Source organism: Lottia gigantea, assembly GCF_000327385.1.
Source record: "Lottia gigantea unplaced genomic scaffold LOTGIsca_9, whole genome shotgun sequence".
Taxonomy (NCBI): Eukaryota; Metazoa; Mollusca; class Gastropoda; family Lottiidae; genus Lottia; species Lottia gigantea.
In genome coordinates, this window is record NW_008710950.1 from 3,772,380 (window position 1) to 3,795,365 (window position 22,986).

The 22,986-nt window shown below is 35.5% G+C and overlaps 2 protein-coding genes across 2 annotated transcripts; both read right to left on the minus strand.

Annotated features, from left to right (window-relative positions):
* Window positions 1–11,285: 11,285 nt before the first annotated feature.
* On the minus strand, window positions 11,286–12,401 carry LOTGIDRAFT_155900 (hypothetical protein; the record flags this gene model as incomplete). The annotated part of the gene is made up of 1 exon (XM_009068406.1): window positions 11,286–12,401. The coding sequence occupies one exon, from the start codon at window positions 12,399–12,401 to the stop codon at window positions 11,286–11,288; it is 1,116 nt and encodes a 371-aa protein (XP_009066654.1).
* A 4,083-nt stretch (window positions 12,402–16,484) lies between these two features.
* LOTGIDRAFT_184657 (hypothetical protein) lies at window positions 16,485–22,986 on the minus strand. Its single transcript, XM_009068407.1, has 6 exons — window positions 22,955–22,986; window positions 22,428–22,499; window positions 21,981–22,054; window positions 21,647–21,756; window positions 21,297–21,351; window positions 16,485–16,823 (listed from the first exon to the last, which is right to left on the minus strand). Exons 1-6 carry the CDS (start codon window positions 22,971–22,973, stop codon window positions 16,782–16,784), a joined length of 372 nt encoding a protein of 123 aa, XP_009066655.1. The 5' UTR covers window positions 22,974–22,986; the 3' UTR covers window positions 16,485–16,781.

Sequence of the window (22,986 nt, forward strand, 5' to 3'; positions counted from 1 at the left end):
GGAGGCTATACAATTAAGAAATTATGAAAATTAAGGTCATTTCATATTACTGAATGCACGCGTCGCCTTGCGCCTTCTGGGATATCATTTGAAAGTATTTCTAAAATTATCGATAGAACTATTGCAGTTGATTATGCAGCAAGGAATAAACAGACATTACCTTATAATAAATAATCTAACAGCCCGCTTTATTTGAATCTGGTAGAACTCTACGTGAGAATATTACTCGATACTCCCAATGTATTTATCACAATCACAGAAATATCACACAATGTTGACTTGGGAAGACCTTTGTTGAATGAACTGAAAGCAGACGAATTTGTTGGTAATCAAGTGTTTGGTTAGAGAACATCTGTTACCATCATCTCATAGTTTAAATAACTATTTGTCATCAAGTAAATCCAATCACCTATACCATTAGTAACTATTTTCATTTAATAGAAATACCTCACCTATATCAAAACAAAGACGACCTGAACTTTTTCCTTGATCAAAAAATAACGGACGCATGATCGATCATACTTAATTACAATACAATAATGTGATAACAGGTCTGTGTTGTTGATTTGAGTTTAAGAACATGTGCGTTACCTGAGATTGAATTGACGGTGAAAGAACACATATCATCATTAATTAAATAGTTATGATTAGTGAAAAATGATTCTTCTCTTCTTTAACCATCGACTTTTCGAATATTATCAAAGAAACTGAGGGTAACAACATAGTAAACTTTATTTTGTAAAACAAATTTTACATAAAAAAAATATTTGCTACGTTATGCGAGGTATTTTATCGAGATGAAATTAATGTTCAATTGAAAATACCAACAACAATGTCAAACTGGTGGAATCAAAACAAAAAACTGGATCCGAATGCACATCATACATCAATTTTCGGCTTCCACTATAATGCACCCAGAAAGCATATGTTTGCGAAGCAACTCTTAAATATTGTATTTCACGGTATAAACTTTTACACAATTTCCTTTTAGAGTAATGAAAAGGGGTATCAGGTGTTTAGAAGAGTAAGCATACCTTGCCTTGCGCCACACCCGTCATAGAGCTCTGCTCAACATACACAAATATAAATAGAAACGCGCCGACAAAAGAAATAGCAACTTTTACGACGAATTTTAAAAGTTCAAGGGACGTAACTGATGAAAATATTTCTCAAATTTCAATAGTCATTGAGGGAACTGATTACAATAATTGTTATATCATGATAAGAAAAAATGTTGCAAATACCATTCATGAATCCATGAAAAACGATCAAAAGAGTAAGCATACCCTGCCCGGAACCACACCCATAATACATCTGTAGCTTAGATGTTAAATGCTTCAATCTAGCTAAGAAACCAACTCAGCTCTACCGAATGCGAAATGTTGGTGCACATTGCTGGAAATTGATAATTGTAAAATAAAGATCATCAAGCTGGTCATATAATTTTACACAAAGTTTCCGTTTATTGTCATATTCGAGACGTAGATCAAAGTAGGATGCGTAATTTTCGTCATCGGTTGTTTTTGTAATTTCTAATTGCTCGGGATATATGGAACCTAAATAATCACTTAATTTAGGAGAGGACATCACCGGTAAGCAAAATTAAATCGTTGTTATTTTTAACGAGTGCTCTGCATCGTAATATAAATAGATAGAGGCGCAGTTGGCGTCCATAGGGATACTTACCACTTGCTGATAAATGTCGCTGCCAAATTCAATAAAAATGTTTTCGATTAGAAAAGCCTATTACACAATTACTGCTCCTGCAACATACTTTACAGTTACTGTTTCTTTAACATTCTACACTATTACTGCTCTTGTAACATGCTATACAAGTACACGTATTGCTTCTTAAAGATACTATACAATTACTGCTCCTGTAACATTACTGTACAATTACTGCTCCTGTAACATTACTGTTCAATTACTGCTTCTGTAACATTACTGTTCATAGCTTTACTATATTGCTTCTGTAACATACTATATAATTATTGCTTCTGTAACATACTATATAATTATTGCTTCTGTAACATACTATATAATTATTGCTTCACACAATTACTACTTTTCTAACCTTCTTTACAATTACTGCGTCTACTACCTAATTTATAACTACTTCTTCTGTAAATATACTACACATTAACTGCTTCTGTATAAAACTCCACAATTTCTGCTTCTGTAACATACTATACATGCAATAACTGCTTCATTAGCATAATAACTGTTTCTGTACAAGGCGGATTGAATATCTCAATTGTGAAAAATCAGTATGGTTCATTTTTTTCTCCGCATAGTCTCCTTCCATGTTTACAAACTTTTTCTTCATAACCACGGATAGCTGACATATGGTATTCATACTAGTTTGTATACAGGAGAATTGTCTTGATAGAATATGATTTAGTGAGCATTCCTCGTCTCTTACCTTTGATAGCTTCACGCAACTATCTCAGTAGGTTAGCATAATATCTTCCCTTTATAGTCTTTTTCCAAATATTCAATCAACAGAATACCCCTGGAATCTCAAAAAGAAATAAAGCCATCACCTTTCCAGCAGCGGGAACCTTTTTGGATGCTGGTGTTCCTGATGCTTCTAATGTTTAAACTAGTTTCTGGAGATGGATCCAAGTCTCCTACATGATTACACAGCAGGCAAAAAATGCAGCAGCTTCAAAACGGCATATATTGTTATTGGACATGAGGAATCTAGCACTTTTTGATCCACTGTCAAGTGCTTTGGCACTCATTTTGCAGAAACTTTTGCCATTCCCAACTCGGGGTGATTAGCCGTCACCATGTCATGCACCCGGGTAATGTTTTCCGAAATGGTTGCTGGTTGCTGTTGAAACCTTCCTGAACGTGGTTCACCATCAAGGCTCTCTGTCAATGGCGGTGCAAGCATCCCGGAACTGGAAAACTCTTATTTGGTGCATTCTGACATATTTTTTAGACAATAAACATTCTGGTCATTTCAGTTGGTAGATCACAAGATTGTCTGTTACAAAGACAAAAATTTCATTACAGGTTCAGTTCTTTTGTCTTTGATTCATTTCTGATTTTACTTGTTTGTTTCAATCCGATTTCGATATCCCACTTAGAACTTTTTCAGTTAATCCTCGTAGCTCAATACACAATTATTGCTTTTGTAACATAGGCTACTTTACAGCTACTGCGTCTGTAATACACTATACACAATTACTTTTTCTGTAACATACTTTACAGTTCCTGATTCTCTATCCCATTCTACAATTACTGCTTCTTTAAAACACAACACAATTACCGCTTCTGAAACATATTACACAATTACTAATTCTGTAACATACTTTACAGCTACTGATTCTGTAACCCACAAAATAAAACAATTGTTTCTGTAACTCATTACACAATTACTGTTTCTGTAACAAACTACACAAGAACTGTTGTGTCTGCATAACAAAAAACAAATACTAACGCACTATGACTATACTATTACTGATTCTGTATCAAGGTGCGAATAGACAAGGTCCGGGTACCGGACCGGAGCCCCGTCCAGGCGTTTTTTTTATCCGGGAAAGCGAATACACGAGGAACGTCAACGTATACGGGATCGCACGGTGTTTTGGAAATCGCATTACTATCGTCGAAATATATTATGATTATAGTTATAATATCTATAACATAAGTGTCTGGATAAAGTTTTTGCCCACTTTTGTCCATTCAGAAGAAGTATTATGTAGAGTGTCCATTTTGTTTCCTTATCTGCAGAGTAAGTTTAAACAATTCAAGTACTAAGATTTTTGTTTCAACCATGTTTCAATACACGATCAGGTTGGCAATTAAACTTAATGGAAAAACGATGCGTTTGAAATTTAAATTTTTTATGCATAGATGTACTTCTGAAAGTGAAATGAAAAACAAATAAATTTATTTTAGTTTTATGTCCCGTTTCTCTGCTATGTGGGCTAATCAATACGAGCAACGTCATAGAGATTGAAATGAGGGAAATTTTGCCAGGACAGTAAAATAACCTGCTTTTTTTCGATTTCTCACTAACGAAGGATCTTTAACGTGCAGCACACGGGGCCTCGGTTTATCCAAATGACTAAACGCCCCTCTTACCTGTATCACCGACAGGGGAGATCTACTTCCGAGCAACCGTACAACAAAGAGAGCGTTCGGGTAATCTTGCAGTTACTGACTAATGTTAGGGCCAGAAGGAAAGAAGGAAAGAAAGAACTATATTTTATAAGGATAACAACTTAAGTTCATAGTTCAGGACCCTCTCTACCAACTGGCCCTTGGCCAAACCTCTTGGTATTGATCTTTCCCGGATTAGATTATCCGTACCCAATTACAGCTGGGTCGACTGGAATTCTGAGTGAAGATGACTTATTCAAGGTTATCGGACTTTCACACGCAGATCGAGATCAGAACCCACATCCACCAATCAAAACCAATAAAATCAGGCCGATTAAAATCGTCAGCGATTGTTTACGCCCGAAGTGACACACGTTTCGAATATTTTAGAGGGGTGGAATTTTGCCGTCGATAAAAATGGATTGGTACACAATGGCAGGGGCAGCCAGTGACTCCCTCTCAGTAGCGTATGCATGTGCCCCCACCCCCAAAGAAAAAAAAGGAAAAAAGAAAGAAAAGGAAATCATTCATCAATAAGGATACCAAATTGATTCATGTGGATGGCATTGATGAATTCGGACGGTGCAATCGGCGACTTATGTTCATTTAGTTCCGTGAATTATATCCGTTTTTAATGTAATTCGGTGTGTAGATGTATTTCTATCTCCGACACTTAGACATGTGGGCGTATCTTGCTAGCCAATCACTTGTTGTATGTGTAAAACGATATACATATATTAGACATATTAAAAACAGAATCTGAAACAAGTTGTATTGTACGAAAGCCTTTAGGCCCATTTAAAAAAAATGATTTTAATCTTAATTTTCTGACCGACGGACGGACAGACAGGGGTGCCGACAACATACGTACACATAGAGAGATGTGGGCGTATAAAAATGGAGCGGTGCCAAAAAAAAATATACAAAAGAAGGCGGTACGGAAACTTTCGTGATACAAGAAAGGTGGCTAGTACGACCTTGACTGCAATAGCCACCTTTCTTGTATCAAGAAGTGTGTAAATGCAGCGATTTGATTAGATTGTATGCTAGAAAAACTGTCATAATGACACTTCCCAACGTGTCCGCATTCTGTCCGGACCCGTACCTAGTGTATTCGCTTCTTCTATTTTCTACTGTATCGATAATCCCGCATCGGACACCGGATTCCGTGTATGGGAAACGTGCCTCATCTATTCGCCCATTCTCTCTTTATAATTACTGCTTCTGTAACAAACTACAAAATTGCTGCTTCTTTGACATGCATAACATGCGTAAATCACTTCGCCGTTATTTTGAAGTACACAATTATTGCTTCTACAACCCACTGCAGAAATGTTGCTGATATAACTCATTACACAAATAATGCTGTTCTAGCTGACTACATAATTATTGCTTAGAGAGTTACAGAATAACTGCTTCTGAAACACATGATATACATAAAGCTTCCTTAAAACACCACACAATTACTGCATCTGCAACAATTACTATGCTTTAGTGATAAACTACACATTTTGACTCTTCTGTAACACTCTACACAATACTTCTTCTGAAGAGACAAAAGTTTGCAGAGTTGTCTCTGTATAACACATCAAAAGTATCTCTTTTGTAATACACTACATGATAACTACTTTTTGTCCCTGTAACTTTACTATTGTTGTAACACACAATTACCGTATAAGTAAAACACTACACAATTACTATATATGTACCACATCACACCATTACTGTGTCTGTAACACATTACATAATTATTGTGTATTTAGTATGCCACACGATTAAAGTTGTTGTAGCTAAATACACAATTACTGGGTCTATAACTGCATAGTTGCTGCCTCTGTAACCAACTACACAATTAAGCTGAAGACACATACATGCGGGTGCGATGCCTGCGTTGCGGTACACCGGTGCTATTATGCGGTACCGTTGCGGCAGGTATGACACATACGCGCGGTTCACTTTTGCGTTAAATTTGACTGAACGCGGCATGTTTACGGCTTCCACTCTGTAATAATGGGGTTTCCCCACAATGAAAATAATGGAAATCACTTGCGGCACAGCTGCGTTTCACCGGACAGAAAGTACCGAGACTTTTGGTCCGGTGAAACGCAGCGGGGAAATATAGCAACGCATCGCAACATCACGTATGTGTCATGTCACATGCATACCCTTGTTTGTTTCGATTCGGTAAAACGCTGCGGTGAAATGAACGCATCGCATCGCCGCACCGGACAACGAATCGCATGTATGTGTCTTTAACTTAACTGCTCCTGTTAGATACTACTTAATAACTGCTTCTGTAACAAATAATTTTACTTCTAACATAATTAGTGTTTCCAAGTTCCATTACTTTCTACATAATCTTTCTGTATACAAACTACGCAATAACTGTTTATGTAATTCACTAAATAATTATTGTTTCTATAAACCCACTCACCATAACTCTACAATACGCTACAAAAATATTGATTATTGCATGAAACAAATCCAGTTTCCATAACGTCAGTTTTTTCGTATCGATATCTATGAAAGTTTAGGTTATTCTTTTAATTCTCGAAATTTTGTCACCAAATTTTATGTTTCATGTAATAATCTGTCCATACTATTCCCACACAATGAGCGAAACTATTTTCCCTTTTCGTGAAACTTACACTATAATTGTGAGACTCTAAAGGACCTCCGATATATTTGTTCTGCAGAATGATAAATATTATAATGCATAATATGGAATTCGAATGACCTTCAGTTTTGGGCAATGTACAAATAATGATGCCAAAATCAAAATCGATCTGGACTCCTTTATTATTTACTCTTTTTAAAATTAGGTTTGCTTGATGTGATCTATTAACAATCAACAATTACTGCTTTTGCAAAACAATTTACAATTACTGCTTGTGTTACAGAAGCAGCAATTATGTAGTTTGTTACAAACTACATAATTGCTGCTTCTGTAACACACTTAATAATTCTGTAACTGTCTCTGTAACACAGAAGACAAACCTCCACCACCTGCACCTAGGGAAAAATACCGCCCTCCCCACATAACCATTGGTAAGAACATGCAAGCTCAAATCAGTTCACCTACCTATATTGCAATATCTCGTCGGATTCTAATCTCGAAACGAGATTGACAGCAGACTCGACTCGCATAATAACAAATAGCGCATTTGGTAAAATTTACGAAAGATGAACCCTTGTGTTGACAACACTCTATGACTGTAGCCTAAGTACTAAGGCATCTATCGCCATCACCTGAAACTTCTCTAACCATTCCATAAGCGGATCAGCATCATCATGAAAATCCATGGATGTGACTTCACCACTTCGTCCTGGATTAGGCAGATATTATTCGCATAGAGGCTCAGCTGCTTAGGTCCCATTTAAGAACGTTTGGCAGGCCACCTCTACAGGATGGAAGACCATCGACTGCCCAAGATTGTTTTGTTAGCGAGCGAGACTCCTGTAGGCCAGTGTAAAAAATTAGAGGCATAGAAGAAAGAACCTAGAATAGACCAGAGGGAGGACGGGGAGTATTGTCACCCGAGAGGGGGCAAAATCTGAGTTAACTTTTCTAGAGGCATTTTTCCTCAGGAATCCGAATCTGGGAGGTAAAGTGCCGGGTCAGGGGGCGTTTTTGGGTAATTCAATCTCAAAGGTCACGAAAGGGCAATTAACGCAAAAAACGTTAAAAATTGAGAATTTAACTACAAAATGTGTACAAAATTCATTGATATCAACTAGAAATTGACAAAAGCCCATTAGTGTGAATCGGCACTATCTATAAGTCCCAATTCTTTGGGGTAATCCAGGTCAAAGGTCAAAATAGGTCATGACATTGTGAAGATGAAGTTTGTAATAGCTTGACATTATATATGAAGATGTAGTTTGTAATAGCTTGACATTGTGAAGATGAAGTTTGTAATAGCTTGACATTGTGAAGATGTAGTTTTTAATAGCTTGACATTGCGAAGATGTAGTTTGTAATAGCTTGACATTGTGAAGATGTAGTTTGTAATAGCTTGACATTGTGAAGATGTAGTTTGTAATAGCTTGATATTGTGAAGATGAAGTTTGTAATAGCTTGACATTGTGAAGATGTAGTTTGTAATAGCTTGACATTGTGAAGATATAGTTTGTAATAGCTTGATATTGTGAAGATGAAGTTTGTAATAGCTTGACATTGTGAACATTACTATAACTTAAAATAACAATATGCTTTTATTTAGAACACCATCTATTTAGCTAATACGATTCTAGTCTTACTTTGGCATGATTTATTAGTCTACCCCTCGAATATTTTGAAATTCTACAAATTTTACTTCATTAATGGGACAGATGCGCCTTCAATTCCATGTGTGTCCAATTCAATTCTGCGTTTGAATGCCAAAATGATGACTCGTCATTTTAAGATTATATCTGTGATATATAGAAAAGACATTTATATAGATAAAGTGAGTAAAACTCACAAGGTATTTTTGAAGTACATTTCTAGTACTTCTGAAGACTATTTACATATTTTCAAGACTAAAATCAACCCTCTAAGGCTGCGTTTCCACCAAGTTTCACGTGACACTATCACGTGTCATGTGTCATGCATGACACTGGATTTCACATCGAACATGTCACATGTCATGGCATTCGTCCTGTGTTCGCCATGGGTGACGGTTCCGACTCGTCTGACGAGGAAATTCTTGCTCTATGTCTGTTGTACCGGCGAGCTAGGAAGAGTAACTGCAGCAGGCGCTCAATATGGTGCAGGGACCATTACTTATTGCGTCCAGAAAGGGGCGAATTTACCAGAACGTTTCGCTATCTCATGGACAATCCAAACAGAGAATTATTCTTCAATTACACAAGCATGTCGTATGAAACCTAGGCAGAATTGCCTCATCTACAACCAATTGGTACCAACTACAGAGAAGCTATATCTGGAGAGAAGCTCATTCTCACACCGAGGTAAGCAGCCAAAAGATAACGTTTGATAATGTTTTATTCAATCAAACCATGAAAGTACAATATGAACATCAAATGGAAACACTGCAGTTAGTCATATTTAAAAAAAATCATAAACAAAAACAGAAAAGGTTGCATATCTTATGCAGAACATTAATTATAGCTATTTGGCACATCAAGATAACAATAGGATTGTTGGGAATATTTTGCCAATTTACAGCAGAACAATCACCACCAAGTTCGATCTTTGGTCAATTTCAATTTGGATTATTTAACAACCCCAAAAATGATTGTGGAGTGTAAACTCTCCCAGTGCTGTTGGACATCTCACTGGAAGCTACGGAAAAGCAGGGGAAAACCCAGGGGAAACCCCAGATCGGTCAGACGTGAAACAGGACACGGGTAAAAAGAATGAACATGTTGATTCTGCAAAAACGTGTCAATTCACGCGTTACACGTGAAACGTGACATTGATGGAAACGGTTCCTACCAACATCATGTGTTCCTATTTCTTGTCACGTGACACATGACATGTCACGTGAAACTTGGTGGAAACGCAGCCTAAAATGGCACATCTGTCCCTTTAACCAAAACTGGAGGTATAAATCTAGAAATGCTTGAGACACTTTATATTACTATTACCATAGGATTGGAGATCTTTAAACTTTAAACTACAAACTGTTCTTTAGTTGTCGAGGGAAACAATGGTGGAATGTTAACTGGCCTTCGGATTTTATTTATTATGTTGTTCAGTTTTCGGGTTGATAAAAACATGACATAAGAGATTCGATTATATAATAACGTACCATAAAGATTATTGAATTGTTCAGAATTCAAAATCTTGGCAACGTTATCTTGGAGATTAGGGTGATTGAAGAGTAACCAGTTACTATTCAATATAAGGCACTGGCACAGGGTTAAAGTTATGCTTACAATAATTGTGATGCTAATATGCAATGAACTAAATCAAAGATGATCATAACGGTTATCCTATAAATCTTCTTGGACCTAATAAAGAAATTCATAATACTTATAATCTACATTGACTGCTTCAAATTTTCTGGAATAATGAAGAAAAGCGATTAATGGCTGCAGGTATAGAAAGTAAATTGTTTTAGACTATTATATACTATAAAGTACAAAGACAATGAAAATGAGAATATTTTAATTCTTTAGATCACTCTACATCATCGGTGGGGTCAAGTCGACCACGAACAACAATATCCTGTAGATTTTTACTTTTCGAATAAGCTATGACTAATTTTTTGTAAAAAATAGTGGGAAATTTATTTTGTAACTCTGTGTAGTACCTTTTGATAATTCGGGATGCTTGGCAAGAAATGTTATTGAATGGAGCAACAAATGGGATTATTTGAGAATCAAACTGTATATTTAGTCCACAGGGCGAAATAGTTTTTAGTTGGTTCATCCAAAAGCTCTCCCTGTATAGTCTTGAACTTTTAGGGTTGGTGTCTTCTTCTGCGATGACCTTTTCAATGGGCGCCACCTTCATATCTGCGAGGGAATGGTTGGGAGAGTTGAAATGGTTCCCAATAGGTTTATCCAGATGATGGGAGATGTCGAAACGATTGCCGTTAATTCTTTCTCTCAAAGAGTTTTTAGTTTCGCCTACGTATTGTAAATGACATTTGTCGCATGAAATTAGGTAAATGATATTTGTGCTGGTACAAGAAAGCTCACCGTTAATAGGGAATTGTTTACCGTTATGCTTATTAGAGAAAGAATTGGTTGTTAAAATATGCTCGCAGGTTCTACATCTTGTAGATCTGCACGGCCGTGATCCTAAAGATTGATTATAGTTTACCGGAACGAGGATTATGTTCCGATTCTCAATTCCTGAAAGAGTTTTGCTTTTAATGCTGCGGAGATATCGTTTTGAATATCTCCGCGCACGCAATTTCTTAAAGACTAATTGACACGCATCATCAAAATCCTCTATTCTGGTTCAAATTCTACGGAACCGTAAAACTTGCGATTTTATTATGCCTGAAAATGTATGTTTAGGATGAAAAGAGCTTTTCAATAAAAGTTGGTAGGTATTAGTGGGTTTGAAAAATACTTTAATATCAGCCTAGTTTCATTAAAATCCGGTCCTTTGAATACTGTTGTGTCGAGAAAGTCCATGCTGTGATCACTTATATTTGCTGTTAATTTGATTGATGGGTGATGGTTATTTAGAATTTGCGGTCCACCCCCCGCATCTAGTTTAAATGGGCCATCCAGTGAGAAAATACTTTCTTGGCTGTCATCTCTGTAAAATTAATATTGTCGTTTTGAACTTTAATGAATCCGGAGTATTCTGGAATGGTAGTGGTATTGGTATTGGTTGGTGGTTTAGCTGTGATGAGTTCATTGAATTTTGATAGGTTCTTGAAGGCTCCAGGACATGCTCGTTTTAAAGATGAAACTGGTATCGGTGTGACATATAGGGAGGCTTTTGGAGACTTGTTTCGGACAATTGACAGCAGTTCCAACATTTGGATGTGGATGAAATTACCATCTTCTTGTTTATCATTTAAACCTACATGTACTATTACTTTATTTGGTACTTGCCTGGTTTCTGCTTTAGTGATGATAGACTTCAAATGACAGATTCTTGCGCCCGGAAAGCTCTCTATTTGGGTTTCTGAGGTGCCTTCTGGGATACGGCCTAAATTTGACGATCCAATGATGAGAATAGGTTTGGTTGGTTTTGGTAGATTGAATTTGGATTTATCACTCTGTCGGGTATGAATGTGTGGTTTAGTAGAGGGTCTAGATGATGCTGTCTGGTAGGTGACAGAAGAAGTTGATGATGAAGAAGAGGATGGAAAACTTGTTGGGGAATATGATCTATTCCGTTTTGATTTCCCAGTGGATTGTGGCATGAAACTAAATCTGTTTTTGGTAGTTGGAGGAAGAGATACTTCTACCAACTCTACATTGCCTACATCCATATCCTCAAGTGCTTCTGAAGCCGTATTTTTAATATCTGCCAAAAGTGATTTGAACTGTTCGACTACAGTTCGTTGTAAACGAGATTTATAAACTTTCCGAGCCCAATTTAAAGCTTCAGATGAAAAAGACTCAATTTGTATGTCCGTAAAAGAGTGTGATTTGATCAGGTCTAATTTAGTTTTTACCAATGAATTATAATGGTTTTTAAGAGCCGAAAGAATACTTGTTGCCCAAGTTTGATTAATTTTTTCAATCTCCAAAGAGATGATGGGATTTTTTGGAGCAGGTTGAATGAACTCAGATGAGAGACCTTTTTCGAAAGGCCAAGACTTAAAGAACCATCCAATTGTTTTGATACCGCATTGATATGGTGAAGGCATTGCAGAAGTTGGTAGAACATTCTGATTGAAGCGGCAGATGTTTCTGATAGTCCATATTGTTGATTGTTGGTTCTATTGTGGTTCTGTTGGTGGTTTCTACGGAAATTTTGCCCTCTCTGTTTCTGTGCTGATCTATTGTTCTGCCTATTGCTATGTCTATTGCTCTGTCCATGATGCGGTCGTCTTTCCATCCTGTGATATTGGTCTCTGTTGTTAGGGTAGTAGGGTTTTTGACGAGGGATCTGTTCTTGCCAAGCATAGGGGTTATTATAGGGACGTGGGTTGTACGAACGTGGATTATGCAGACGAGAGTGGTAAAAATTTTCCTGTCAATGGTTGGGGTGAGAATAAAAGTTGCCGTAGTTGCTCATGATAATTGGTAACAAGAATAATAACAATATGTATGTTAATGATTTGGAAGGAAGGGGTAAATTGTGGCGTAACAAAGCAAGGTACAAATAATAACAAAAATATGAAAAAACGAAAAACTTACATCAATTAGAATAACAAAAAATGAAAAAACTCCTCAAAAACACAATTGCAATTTCGGTCATGAACTGACCTTCATCAGGTGTAATCTAAAATCTCATGATTTCATGAGTTCATAAATACAGGGTAGAATGTGAAATGTCATTTGAGACTCAATTAAGGTAATAAACATATATACACTATGGTACGCATCTCTTAATCAACTTGTACTCATGTTCTTGATTGAGATACCGGTATTGTTAATTGGTTAATCTGTTAATTTGTTTGATAGTTACTGCACATTGTAATTGTTATATGAAATCCATATTCACTTTATGGTTCTATATGCCTGTATGCACATTTTAAGTTACCATAATCACAATCTAAATTCTGTTATGATAAATCTTTCATATTGTACTGCACTATGTATTGTCTTGCTCCATTGATGGTAATTGAAAATATCACATTGTGAGTCCTGTAACAGTACTTAGTACTTGGTTCTCCACAGTGTGTTCGGTAGGTCAAATCCATAAATCATCTAACTTTCGAATTTCTAAAGCACAATTGACCATACTATATAGTTGAGTATATGGGAAAATATCTTCATATATATTGTTCATGATCCGCAGTTGAGTACTAAAGAACTACCCATAACTGAACACATAATCAGAATTCACGAAGCATATTCAAGTGATGTAGGGATATCTGAATATCTTATTCAAAATACAACTGTAACATGCATAATTTGTAGTATATTATATTCAGGTGATGTAGAAATATCTGGATATCCATAATATACTCGTAATATCACAATTCACGAAACATGTTCAGGTGGTGTAGAAATATCTGAATATCTAATTCACAATACAATAATTATTGTAATCTGCTTGATTTATAATACATATTCAAGTGATGTAGAAATATCTGGATATTCATAATACATAATATAATCTTAGTATCCATAATTCGTAATAAATATTCAAGTGATGTAGAAAGATCTGTATATTTATTGGAGAAATTGTTTTGACACCTCAATTGTTATGCTTCTCAAGGCCCTTTCCAGTATCACCTACAGCATGCTTCCAATCTGTATAGCCTTCAGTAATGAATTTTTATGCACCCGCAGATGTATTGTGAAACACCCGACATGGAAATCAAAAAGGGGCGTCCCTTGACACTGAATACTCCAGCCATGGAAATCGATCATACCAGCTGTTACTAAAATGTCGCCCAGACTTCGCTGGAAATTTTATTCTCGGTTGCTTTGGAACGTCTTCTTTTCCAATGTCACCTGGTATTCCTGTCTTTTCAGAGCATCTTGGTACTGCATCCGTTGTGTTGCCCGCTGTGGTTTTGATACCAGTGTCAGTCGTAGTAGTTTCGGAACCATAAAGCAATTTGTCTTTTTTGATCAAATATTTATCCATTTTTCCTACGTTTGGTTGTTTGATTCATATGAATACAATTTAGGATAATATATGTCTATTAGTTAGTATTTATAATCAGCCAATCAAATCTTTTGAATTTTGAGACGGTACAGATTACAATCCAGTATCAGGCCAATAATTCTTTTACCAATGACGCTTTACTGCAGACTTTTTATGATTTTCAACGAACTCAATTGTATCAAATTATCTATTCTAATGCAATTAAATTTAAAAAGCTATGATGTCTGGTTTCATCCTCAGCTAAGAATAAACAGAAAGATATTTAAAAACAGTTCTAGGCCTACAGAATACTTAGTATTTTGTTGAACCATTTCGCATAACGCAGCCCTGATTTGATTTAGGTCATGGCCTGGCCATACATGCCCGTCCCACATTGGGATTGCAGTCGACGTGAACCTCTCTCTTATCTGTTTTTCTTTCGCGAAGCAAAAGCCAATGACTGATTATGTAACATTATTATACTATTGCTGCTTCTGTTACAAACTTATAGCTATTGTTTCGGTAATTCACTTCACTATCACCGTTTCTGCAAATCACTTCAAATTTGCTGTCCCATATTCTGCTTTTTAGTTAAAACTTCCAGGCATATTTCTCTTGATTTCAGTGTAGAGTTTTCACAAATTTGAGCAAAAAATATTTTAAAAAATTTTCAACCTACAAAAAAACGCGGATTGTCCCTTTAACTTTAAAATCCTTTAAATATAGGCCTTTGCATGTAACATGCTGTACTCAAACATGCTCATTGTGATTTATGTAATATAGCAATATGAATGGCTTTTGGACGCGCATGCTGAAATGAAAATGAAATGAATGGAGTTTTACGTCCTACTTTTCTGCACCATGTGGGCTAATGAAGACGGGCAACGCCATGCAGGGTGCGATGAGGGAAATTTTGCCTGCTCTTTTTCGATTTCCAACTGTTGAGGGATCTTTAACGTGCACAGTCTGTAGCACACGGGGCCTCGGTTTATTGTCCCATCCGAACGACTAGACGCTTTTTCCATGTCAGCCCCTCTTACCTGCATCACTGACAGGGGGAAACCGGTTTTAAAAGTCCGAAGGTATTATCTCGACCTATGCCGGGATTGAACCCTGAACCTTCAGGTTAGCGAGCAAGCGTCTAACTCACTGAGCCACCGCGGCTCGATCCGCCGCGCGTGGTGAATCTGACACTAAATTTGCAAAATGCATGCATATAGCACATTATTTTATGGTCAGATGCTCGAGTACATATATATCTTTTTCATTATCAATCATAGTTTCAAGTTTTTCCCAAGAATTGTGCCTTTTTGCTAACTCTATCAAACCCAAAATAACTACAACATAGTACCGGTAGCTGATTCAGTAATTCCAGTGTGTCGAGTCATTCAATAAGTTGAAGGGAAATAACTCTTGTTTTAGGCATAAAACAACGTTTCCTGAACAGTCCACACCACTGAGAAGAGGAGAAATCCAAAACAAAGCTAGAATCAGATTTATTTGCTATTGACCCATACAAATGTTAAGCAAAATGGCTTGTATTAAAAGTTTCATTTTGCATATCTGTGAATTGACAGGAAAAAAAAACGAGAGAAGGCCTACTTTATTATCAAAGAGTCTGTACTCTTTGCTTTATTTATTCCTCAAGGAACGTAGGTAGATTTGAAAATAAGAACTTGCATTTAGAGTGAAAGGGGGCTGGGATATTCACTGTCTTAACTTAAAGCTGTGCCGTTTTGGTTGATTTGAGTCATGAATATATGTATAGTCTTCAGAAGTACTAGAAGTATACGAAAATCGCATAATTTCTTCAAAATTATTCCAAACAAAGAATTTCGTTTCCTATTTCTATAGATGTCTTTTATATATATGACGAGTCTCAAGAAAAGGCAACTTGTCTTTTTAACTTTCAAACTTGGATAATTCTGGACAAATTGATTTGAAGGCTTGAATTACAGCTCTGTGAGTTGTGAATGCTATTACTGATTGGCTTAACTAAAAATATTCCTGTTTCTGAGCCTTAAAGTACAGGTGGTGAAAAAAATGGCGCACTTGTCCCTTTAAAAGTGATTCCAACTATATAGTACATAGTTAAATTTATAGCAACTAGTTTAAGCTGACATTTTATATTGATTTGCTTATGTGAGAGCTACCAGATGAAATCATTAACAGAGTATAAAAATGTATCTAATCACTAAAACATTTTATTACCAATATTTAATTATATAATATATCAGACAACATTGTTGACAGACACATACTCACATTTTCAGATTCACCAAAACACACACATAAATTATATTACTAACACAGAATTTATTTTGTTCTTTTTCCAAATGAATCTTTCCATAATATTTCAAATATCTCCAAGCAATAATGGTCAAATTTCTCAATCAGAGGTAATGTACCATAACTATCATTTCCACACAAGATTGATTGTTTGTATATACCAATATTCTGTACACGTTCTCAAAAAAAACAATCTTCATTCCTGGGGTGGTCGTGGTTTTAATATCAATTTACCAGTCTGAAATATGAAAATGATTTGTGAATGTGAGTTGTAGTATTTGAAACATCAATGATGTTCATAGTAAACTCTCGTGAAGCTGTGGTTTACATGAGATATGTAAAAAAGAAAAACAAACGAACAAACCATCAAGAGATTTATCTAAATAAAATTGATGGGACTATTCTCCAAATCTTCAAAGAAGCAGAAAATGGAATCTGCCCACATGGCAGATACAAAGAAGTCTGCATCACAAGACAAAAGACAGCATTCTACACTTACAGCATTTATGAGCAAAGTCCAGCATTAGAATATGAATCATCACAAAAATTGACAGGGAGCACCCCTTGGAGTATAGATTAACTGGAGACGGCACGACGTCATTTGCTATTCACGTCAAAGTGAAGCCACTCAGCCAGCGTGGCCGCCATCTTGGTAGACCCAAAAAGGCTATACTGTATGCATAGTAAGCACGCTTATCAACCGCAAAAAATTGAAGATCTAAAACACATATAGAAGTTTGCAGTCACTTTATTTTATTAGTAGACCTTGTAAAAAGGTCATTGGTCATTTTCAAACAGTAAATATAGATTTTTTTTAGAACAAATGCATATAATTATTAAAAGTATTCAAAATATAGGCCTACACTGGATTATTTTACAACAAAATATAACATATGTACGGAGCCCCTAAGGCGCAATTGTAAACATATTTATTTATTATTTCGTTTAAACGAATTATTTCGTTTTAACGAAATACACTATGTTTATTTCGTTTAAACGAATTAATTTTTTCGTCTATTTCGTTTAAACGAAATAATTAACCCATCTTTTTATTTCGTTTAAACGAAATAATAAATAAATATGTTTACAATTGCGCCTTAGGGGCTCCGTACATATGTACTACAAGTCTATTAATTTGCACTACTGACATGAATCAATGAATAGTGGGATTAAATCATCCCGAATTAATTAAAATTAGATAGTTTTAACATTTATACAACAGGAGAACAAACTGTTTTCGCTAAATATATAAATTAATAATTTATCCATAAAAATATATTTACAATCACTTACAAGATTTTATTTTCCAGAAAAAATGATCAATCTATTTAGAGTCTGACGACTTTTGGCTGAAATTTTCTCTCGAAGCTTAGCAGTATACTGTCTACCCTCATAGTAATAGCGAACTTAAAGATACTTCTCTACAACAGATTTAATAAGTAGAACCAAATGATTATTATAACCTTCATTTTTTAGCATATGTTGATTAAGGCAGGACAAAATATCTTTGTTAATATAATGTTTCAAAACAGATTGAACTAATTTGTGACATTGTACATAAGACAAATTCGCACGTGAACAACTTGAACTGACATATTGCCGAAAAAATTTCTCACAAGTCTTACAAATATCAATGACATCATTAGACTGAATGGTGAGCAAAGATTTAGATTTCAGTACTATCAACGAATTTACCGGTGAACATGACATGAAATCGGATGATGCATTTACACAGGTTTCGCAATGAATTGACGTCTTTAATTTGAAAGCTACGAAACCGGCAATATAAGCAACTATTTTCTCAGAACAGCTAGACAATACATTACTATTTGGAGCGTAAGTATATTCCTGATCTTTTACCACCTGAAATTCTTCACCCATCATTCTGTTTTTAGTAATCGACAAATTAAGATTTTCTACAGACGGTACCACCGTATCAACATTTTTACTAATAATACGACTTGTAGCAGTTAAGATAGGAATGGATTCTAGAGCCAAGCAATTTCCCGAAGCGACATCTTGTACATCATTATGGGTCAATATTTTCTTATATGCGCTTTTAAATTGCCTTACAGTATGATTATTATTACAGCCGTCCATACTCCTGATTTTCCCAAAAAAAAGTTCAATGTGGTCCTGACTGAACTTGTAAGTCAACAAAAATTTTATACCATATTTCTCTGATAGAATTAATTCTTCGAACAACGATTTTATGCTCTGAATACACAACAGAAACCCCAGGAAACCTGTCTTACGATTACTGTCAATAATTGACGCACCATTATTCGATTGACGCAACGATAAAATATACGAATGTGCACTCGTCAGAATATTAAAAACATTTAAATAGTTATTCATTTGCAAAGGGGGCTTTGAAACCAAAGTTTAAAACATCAAAAAGTTTATCAAACATTCGAATAAAACTAATAGTTTCCTCACAACCTTCGAATTATGGAATCTTCTCATTTAAACAAAAGTCTAAAGAAGTTGCCACAGAATCACTCAAAGTCTGAGCAGCTAATCTTACATTCATTTTCTTTTTAAACCAAGCAATATGGCTAGCTCTCAACCTGTTCCCCAAATGAAGTCCTTCTTCATCTTGTAACTTGTGCAAATATTTTAAGTAATCCCATTTATTAATATCATCATTTGCAAAAATTGATCCTTTATCGGCAAGTGTGTTGCGAACTAATTTTAACATATGGCAGGGATCTAAAAAAATGTGAACTTTAGAATCATTTACAGGGTGAATAAAAAAAGATCGTATATGTCTTGGATCGTTCCAGTTTAAACCCAATGATCGCAACATAGACAAATTTGTTGCAGCTCCATCATGTGTCAAAGAAATAATTAAAACACCAGCTGAATAAAGTCGTTCAATACAATCAGTTACTAAGTTTTTGCGCTCTTCACCACCGAGACCATTAATCAAAAAATATCCGACCGGCAATTTTCAGGAAGATTTCAGATCAACCACCATAAACACTAAAGCTTCCTTTGCAAGCGGAAGGGAATCGTCATCAAGCTCTGTTCTCATGTCAATATAACCATGGTATTTCTGTCCATCGAACTCCAGATGCTGGCGTATTGCAACTTCGTCCATCATTAGGGAACATGTCATTTTTTCCTCACCGTGTAATTCACTGCGCTTCCTGAGGGCTTCGAAGGCAGAATCGCTAAAGCCAGGAGCATCGTCCACATTCTTGTACCATTTACTGATTGTCCTAGGATGAGGCAGACAAGTATCAAAAACTTTCCTGACGTAATTGTATGCACGAGGCGAGTAAAAGTGCAGGGTTAATGCAAAACTTCTCAACTGTGCAGAGTATTTTGTTGGTAAGGGGTGGTTTTCAATTTTAGCCTTTTGTCTTTTTAATAAATCTGGGATTCCACCTGCACAGGCCTCTAAAACATCAATACTGCTACTACTGACAACGGCAATCTTTCTCATGTCAGCTATAACATTCTGCAGTTCGGCATTTCGTTTCAGAAGACGTCTTCTAGCCTGCAGAAGTGTTTTTATTTTCTTTCGAGAGGAAATAAGTTTGTTCTGACTTTCTTCTAATTTCCGTTTTAGTGAAATTTTTTCCGGAGTGATGACTGTTGGTATTGAAGGGACTGCTACATGTGAACTAGGTGAAATGTGGAAAATTGGTCGTTCATTTGGGGTGCGGCGGAGCGTGATATTCTCCTTTAAATAATCTGGAAATGCAGCAAAAACAGACGGAATAGCAGATGGCTGAAGACGAACAACGCACTGTGATGTTCTATCAAAGTCTTCTTCTTTAAAATGTTCGGAACAAAGAAGTGCGGACTTTGAAGGGGTGAAATTCTGTCGTCTGATTGCTCGTATCCACTGACTTCTCAAGCTCACATCCTTGGGAATCCTGCAAATGAAAATCAATTCGTAAGGCAAAGCTTATGTCTTATATTTAATGAAATACAGGGTGTGGCTTTTTGCTTGGGAGTTTTGAATGCTCTCATTGGAGAATGGATCTCTTCCAATAATGCTATATAAACAGATGAAAGAAAATCAACAATAATTTTCCAAATTTTAATATAATTATTAATATGGTATAACTATAGTGCACATAGTGTCTTTGACAAAAGTAAGCCATCACTTAACTAGATAATGGTAGATTCTAGTAGATATGGTAGATCTAGCCATTCTAGGTCTTGATTTGCGATCTTAAAAGAAATTAAAAGCAACTTACGTATGAAAAGTGATCGAACGTCGTCTATCTCTATCTGGTCTATTGGTGCAGCCGTATTCAGAACACGAGGGCATTATTTATAATAATAATAACTTAAGTAGACATACTAGAAATGAAAGCGTTTGACGTCGTTGTTTTTTGGGTTGACCAAGATGGCGGACGGCAGGGTGACGTGGCGTCACGTTAATGACGTCATGCCGTCTCCAGTCAATCTATACTCCTAGGAGCACCCTTACTTTCAAAACAAACTTGCTCATCAATAGTGAAAAACTTTTTTTCAAAAACTGTTGCCTTTAGAAGGGGCATGAGTCTATAATTTCAGATTCCTCCATTAAATACATCATGCTTGCAAATCCACAGTCCAAAAATCAAAAGTCAATAATTGTAAAATGTTGAGTGAGAAAGAGATAAATGTGAACAGACCAGCAGAAAGTAGAAAGTATGCAAACAATAAACACACAATCTACTTGCTAGCTATAAAAATATATATTACTTACATCATCACAAGACATATTAAAATCAGCCAACACTGTCCGACATCTGGTTGCTATTCTAATTATATGTTAAGAAAGTGAAAGGATTGTGACACAGAAAGTTCCCTGTATCTTTTTTTTTGTAGGATAAACATAGTTACTATATATAATATGAAGCAAGAATTAAGCAGTATAATGATTATTCTTCTGTGATTTCTTTTTCGGGTTGATCTAACACATGTAACTGAGAAACCATTTACCTCACCATTATGTTCATTAATCAATATTCAATGTAACAAATACTGGAACTAGAACCTTATTTAGAAACTGTCAATGCTTACATTTAACATTTAAATAATATTTTGAAAGGATACATTGAAGGGGCAACAACTCTCTTATGAATTCCACATAAAAATAAAATTACCAGTAAAAAACAGCTTAAAGCAAAGAATGGGTGATTCCATAATGAATTTGTAAAAGAAACCTGAAAATAAAAAGATAAACTCACTCTTAATAACTATAAAAGCCTCAATTCCAAAAAATCTACTGACACCCAGGCATGGTTAGTCCTCACAGTTAATATGATATTTAAGTGGCATGAAAGTAAGTAAGCATAATCCAGTTACTTTTGCTTAACAAGACACCAACTAATTTTGTTAAATTGACAATACTTTTCTGATTTGTAGCCAATCCAACAAAAAGTATTACCTTAGATGTGTCAGGATCCCACAACCATGTCCAAGCACCAACAGCTGTACATACAGATATGAATATCAAAATGACTGTAATAATTAAACAAAACTTAGTTGAAACTATAGTTTACATGTTGATGAAAAATTATGTTGCCCTGGCAATGACTGATATATAGTTTCTTATAGCAAAATATTAGCTTTATAAATATTATTTATATAAGAATAAATTTATTACAGAATAAATGAATTGCCTATTTTTTGGAAAATATTCCAAAGAAGTAAGGCTCACTTCTCTTCTAGTCCTGTTGTTAAGTGGTTTAGCTCTTTTATAGACTCCATCGAAGAGAAAAAGAATTGTATTTTTTTTATTTAACTTAGAGGGCTTTAGTAAACAGTCCTCAAGAGTATACAGTTTTTTAACTTGAAAAGGAGATCATCTTTTATCACAATATATAAAACCTACTTCTCCAAAATCTAGCAGCTGGCTGCAATTTGTCTATGACTTCTGTTAAACGTCTTTCAAATGCCTTCAGATCTAAAATTTAGAAACATAAATGAACACTTATAATTACAGGGGGATATTAAGACTTCTAATTTGTCACTTCATCAATAAGCATTTGTCTTTAGAAATTAAAAAATAACCCTTGTCTTATATATTCAGTACACATCTTAGAAATACCGTTGATGCTCTGTTATTTAAGACCCATTACATTCTGATGAATATGTCACATGAAGTTCTCATACAATTCAGATTGACTAATATATTGTCAGATGTGAGATGGAACTTGGGAAGATATCTCGTCTACTTTCATTTTAGATTTTATTCAATACAAATAAGCCTCGTTCTTGTTACATGAGGTTTTAAGCAACAATCTTGTATGCATAGAGAGCTCACTGAACCAATTTCTATTTGACCTAGAACAAGTTGGTTTGGAATTTGTAAACTAGAATAAAACTGTTATCTAAATGTATCAGGCGAAAGATGTTTACCTTCAGTTTGTTCGGCCATGTTTTCAATTTAT

What these genes read in the sequence shown, in the direction of transcription:
- LOTGIDRAFT_184657 (XM_009068407.1), bottom strand. An exon ending in AGAGTTGTTGCCCCTTCAAT is followed by an intron (nt 21,352 to 21,646) that starts GTATCCTTTCAA and finishes ACATATAATTAG; the next exon opens with AATAGCAACCAGATGTCGGA. An exon ending in TTAATATGTCTTGTGATGAT is followed by an intron (nt 16,824 to 21,296) that starts GTAAGTAATATA and finishes TTCATATTTCAG; the next exon opens with ACTGGTAAATTGATATTAAA.